The 5,115-nt window shown below is 37.6% G+C and overlaps 1 protein-coding gene across 1 annotated transcript; it reads right to left on the bottom strand.

Annotated features, from left to right (window-relative positions):
• Positions 1 to 704: 704 nt before the first annotated feature.
• On the bottom strand, positions 705 to 851 carry LOC110311215 (keratin-associated protein 20-2-like). Its single transcript, XM_021184460.1, has one exon. The coding sequence runs from the start codon at positions 849 to 851 to the stop codon at positions 705 to 707; it is 147 nt and encodes a 48-aa protein (XP_021040119.1).
• Positions 852 to 5,115: the final 4,264 nt, after the last annotated feature.

The raw sequence follows: 5,115 nt of genomic DNA, 5'->3' as shown, positions 1-5,115 counted from the left end.
ATATATATATATATATATATGTGTGTGTGTGTGTGTGTGTTTGTGTGTGTGTGTGTGTGCCTATGTGTATGAAATAGAGGCCATGCCACTGCATTTTAACTAAAGGAAATCCAATCCATCTCAAAGTACTACCCACGCTATCAAGTCCACAGTCACATTGTTCACAATAGCAAAGATATGGAGCCAATGTACATGAGTAGATGTGTTTTTCTTTCTCTCTCTCCTTTCATTCTCTTCCCTCCTTCCCCCTCCTTCCTTCTCTTTCCATTTCCCTCTTTTTACCCAGATCTAAGTCCATTTTTAACATATCCTTTTATCTCCCACACACCTTTCCTATGTGAATACACAATGGGACCAAACAGATACAAATGGAAAACATATGAAAGCTGATGAAATATGGAAAATTTACTTTTTGGAAAGTTTATTTGATAATACGTATATTTCTATATCCAGGTTGAGAGTCATATTTGATCATGTTAAAAAAAATGTTTCAAAGATGGTGCCAAACTACAAGTGCTCACATAATCCAGTTGAAGGTGAGGGCATAAGTCGAAGATGCCAAATTTCATATTTTTAAATCAGATATTATGTTATAAAGTTAGAATATTCGAAATTATTCAAGAGTTCTTAATGTGAAGAAGCTCATAAGCACTTCATTAAGACAGCAGTTTATAGGCAACATTCTGGGCAGCTGCTGAATCTCTTCAGTAGAAGCCACAGGACCAGTATCTTCTACAGCAGAGTGGGCGGCAGCAGCCATAACCATAGCCACCATAGCCACAGCCATAGCCATAGCCTAGGCCACCATAGCCACAGCCCAGGCCTCCATAGTAGCTGCCATAGTAACACATGGTGTCAGGAGTGGAGAGTTCAGCTGAGGAATAGGAGTATGGATGTCACCATCTGCCAAGGGCCTTTTATATGCCAGGGATATTGTCGTGGAAACCACAGGCGTTGCAGCCCCACATAGCTCACTGCTATGCTTCATAAAACACCCTAAGTGTTGTCATGTACTGGACACACAAGGCTGCATAACTGAGATAATTGGGCTCCTACATGATTCCACAGTCAAATCAGGGAATCTGATTTATGTTTCAACTCTTCATACCATTCCTTATAGTAGATTAGTGGATACATGACATGATTCTGTCAGATGGTATAAGTCATTACAGTTTTCTCCATTATACATAGATATGCATACATTAATTTCCATTGACCTAGAGAAGGAAGAAGATTGATATTTTTCTCTCTTTTGTTTTGTTATTTTGGAATGAATTTTGTATTGAGGAATACATTTTTTGAGTCTCATGAACAATTGGTTAAGCTGTTTGTTATTTTGGTGTGCATTTGGCATCTTATATTAATATATTTGGTGTTTTTCTTAAGCCATTTTTGATTTAAATTGCTTTAAAATCAGCAGAACATACCATTTTATGTGCATAAACAGAATATGTTACATGCTATCTTTTGAAAGCCCATGTGAGGATCTTGTAAAAGGCACCATGGTTGTGTGGGTGAACCAAGGTAAATATTTATAAACTACTTTTAAAATCATGGCCATACAAGCTTCATATATATATATATATATATATATATATATATATATATAATCATATATAAAATTTAAAGAAAAAGGACAATACATAAAGTTGAATCTACAAAACTACTATAATATTACATGAGATATTGTAAGAAGAATGTATATTTGAGGATTCAAGTCTAACATCCACAAAATATGTGGCATTTTGCTTTTAGGTCTCATTTAGCTCATTGTTGTGGCTCCATTCTTTCTATTACAATTTTCACAATTTCATTCATCCTAACAGAGGGATAATGTTTCATTGCATAAATCTAGCATAGTTTTATTATATGTTTATCTATAGATAGACTTTGAGGCAGTCTGTTTTCTGGGTATATTGACTAGATCAGCAATGGTCACTGATAAGCAGGTTTAGTAAGATATAGAGACCTTTGTATATATTGCCAATCTTGGTAAACTTGGGTCATGCAGTAGATCCACTTCTAGGATCATTTTTTTTTTTGAGGAATGTTCACACAGAGTTTTATAGTAGCTGTACAAATTTGAGCTTCTAACAACTGCAAATAAATGTTTCCCTTTCTCTAAATCCACACCAGCATTTGTAGTCCTTTATGCTTTTCTTTTTTTTTTAAATTGTCTTATTTATTTACATTCCAAATGTTGTGCTTTTCATCTTAGCCATTCTGACTGAGATAATGAGAAATCGCAAAGTAGTTTTGGGTGTTTGATGATGATCTTTATGGGAATAATGGTGTTCTTCACTGTACAGTATTTTTAGTTTTATGAGGTCATGTTTATATGTTGATGGCTTAAGTCTTGAGTTACTGCTGTTCTTTACCTGAAATCCTTTTCTGAGTCACTGAGGTCATGGGTTATTCTTTGTCAGATTCCATTTTCAGTGTCTCATCTCTATTTTAATGTTAGCTCCATGAAGTTTAAATTACTATATCTCTTTAGAGGTCAAGATATCAATGGGTTAATGTAGATGTGTATGTGGTAAGTGCTCTCCATGGAGTTGAGATAAGATGCAGTGATATAAATGGTGGAAAAGTAATAATAGAACAAAAGGGTTAAGTAAGCTGGATGAGGAAAAGCAAGAAAGTCATCATAAATAACACCAAAGACCTTATAAGAAAGTTGATGGAAATCTGCTTGTCATTGTAGAAGCAAGCTTGCATTCCAAATATATTTAAAATGGAGTACCACTATAATGGGGGGCTACAACACCCACCCTAGACTCAGCAGGATAACAAGTAAAAATGCCAGTACCAGACATATGCTATCTCTTTAGGAATTCTTGACCAGTGTAGCCCCATATGCCTCTAAAAATGCCAGGCTACAGCCAATGTTATTTGTTTATCCTTGAGAATCTGACCACAAGACCTTGGGGATGAACACATAGTTGAGTCACAGAACATGGAGAACACAAGCTTTCCCTGACCTTGAAGCTTCACCCTACTGTGTAGCTTTATTTTTCCCCCTTTTATTAGATATTTTCTTCACTTACATTGCAAATGCTATCCTGAAAGTCCCCTATACCCCCCTTTCTCCCCAACCCACCTACTCCTGCTGCCTGGCCCTGGCATTCCCCTGTACTGAGGCATATAATCTTCACAAGACCAGGGCATCTCCTCCCATTGATGGCCAATTAGTAGGCCATCCTCTGCTACATATGCAACTAGATACATAGTTCTGGGGGGTACTGGATAGTTCATATTGTTGATCCTCCTATAGGGTTGCAAACCCCTTTAGCTCCCTGGGTACTTTCTCTAGCTTCTTCATTAGGGGCCCTGTGTTCCATCCAATGTATGACTGTGAACATCCACTTCTGTATTTGCCAGGCACTGGCATAACCTCACAAGTGGTAGCTATATTAGGGTCCTGTCAACAAAATCTTGCTGGCATATGCAATACTGTCTGGGTTTGGTTGTTGTATATGGGATAGGTCCCTGGCTGGGGCAGTCTCTGGATGGCCCTTTCTTCCATCTCAGCTCAAAACTTTGTCTCCAAACTCCTTCCATGGGTATTTTGTTCCCCATTCTAAGAAGGGTCGAAGTATCCACTCCTTGGTCTTCCTTCTTCTTGGGTTTCATGTGTTTTGCAAATTGTATCTTGGGTATTCTAAGTTAATGGGCTAATATCTGCCTATCAGTGAGTACATATCATGTGTGTTCTTTGTGATTGGGTTACCTAACTCAGGATGATAACCTCCAGGTCCACCCATTTGCCTAAGAATTTCATAAATTCATTGCTTTTAATAGCTGAATAGTACTCCATTGTGTAAATGTACCACATTTTCTGTATCCATTCCTCTGTTGAAGGACAACTGGGTTCTTTCCAGCTTCTGGCTATTATAAATAATAATATAGTTCATAGTTCTGCTATGAACATAGTAGAGCACATGTCCTTATTAAAAGTGGGGAAATCTTATGGGTATATGCCCAGGAGAGGTATTACTGGATATCACCATAGTACTATGCACAATTTTCTGGGGAACCAACAGACTGACTTCCAGAGTGGTTGTACCAGGTTGCAATCCCACCAACAATGGAGTAGTTAGTGTCCCTCTTTCTAAAAATCCTCACCAGCATCTTCTGTAACCTGAATTTTTGATCTTTGCCATTCTGACTGGTGTGAGGTAGAATCTCAGAGTTGTTTTGATTTGCATTTACCAGATGATTAAGGATGTTGAACATTTTTTGCAGGTGCTTCTCATCCCTTCAGTATTCCTTAGTTGAGAATTCTTTGCTTACCTCTGTACCCCATTTTTAATAGGGTTATTTGATTTTCTGGAGTCCATCTTCTTGAGTTCTTTATATATATTGGATATTAGTCCCCTATCTGATTTAGGATTGATAAAGATCCTTTCCCACTCTGTTGGTGGCCTTTTTGTCTTATTGACAGTGTCTTTTGCCTTACAGAAGCTTTGCAATTTTATAAGGTCCCATTTGTCAATTCTCTATCTTACAGCACAAGTCATTGAGGTTCTGTTCAGGAATTTTTCCCCTGTGACCATGTCTTTGAGGCTCTTCCCCACTTTCTCTTGTATAAGTTTCAGTGTTTCTAGTTTTCTGAGAAGTTCCTTGATCCACTTAGACTTGAGCTTTGTACAAAGGGTTAAGAATGGATCAATTTGCATTCTTCTACAAGATAACCACCAGTTGTGCCAGCACCATTTGTTGAAAATGTTGTCTTTTTTCCACTGGATGGTTCTAGCTCCCTTGTCAAAGATCAAGTGACCATATGTGTTTGGGTTCATTTCTAGGTCTTCAATTCTATTCCATTGGTCTACCTGTCTGTCACTATACCAGTACCATGCAGTTTTTATCACAATTCCTCTGTAGTTTAGGTCAGGCATGGTGATTCCACCAGAGATTCTTTTATCATTGAGAAGAGTTTTTGCTATCCTATGTTTTTTGTTATTCCAGATGAATTTGCAGATTGCCCTTTCTAACTCAGTGAAGAATTGAGTAGGAATTTTGATGGGGATTGCATTGAATCTGGAGATTGTTTTTGACAAGATAGCCATTTTTACTATATTAATCCTGCCAATCCATGAACATGGGAGATCTTTC

This window comes from Mus caroli, chromosome 16 (assembly GCF_900094665.2).
Source record: "Mus caroli chromosome 16, CAROLI_EIJ_v1.1, whole genome shotgun sequence".
In the NCBI taxonomy this organism is placed as follows: Eukaryota; Metazoa; Chordata; class Mammalia; order Rodentia; family Muridae; genus Mus; species Mus caroli.
Note: the sequence above shows the minus strand (reverse complement) of the source record. Positions and strands in the feature narration are given on the sequence as shown.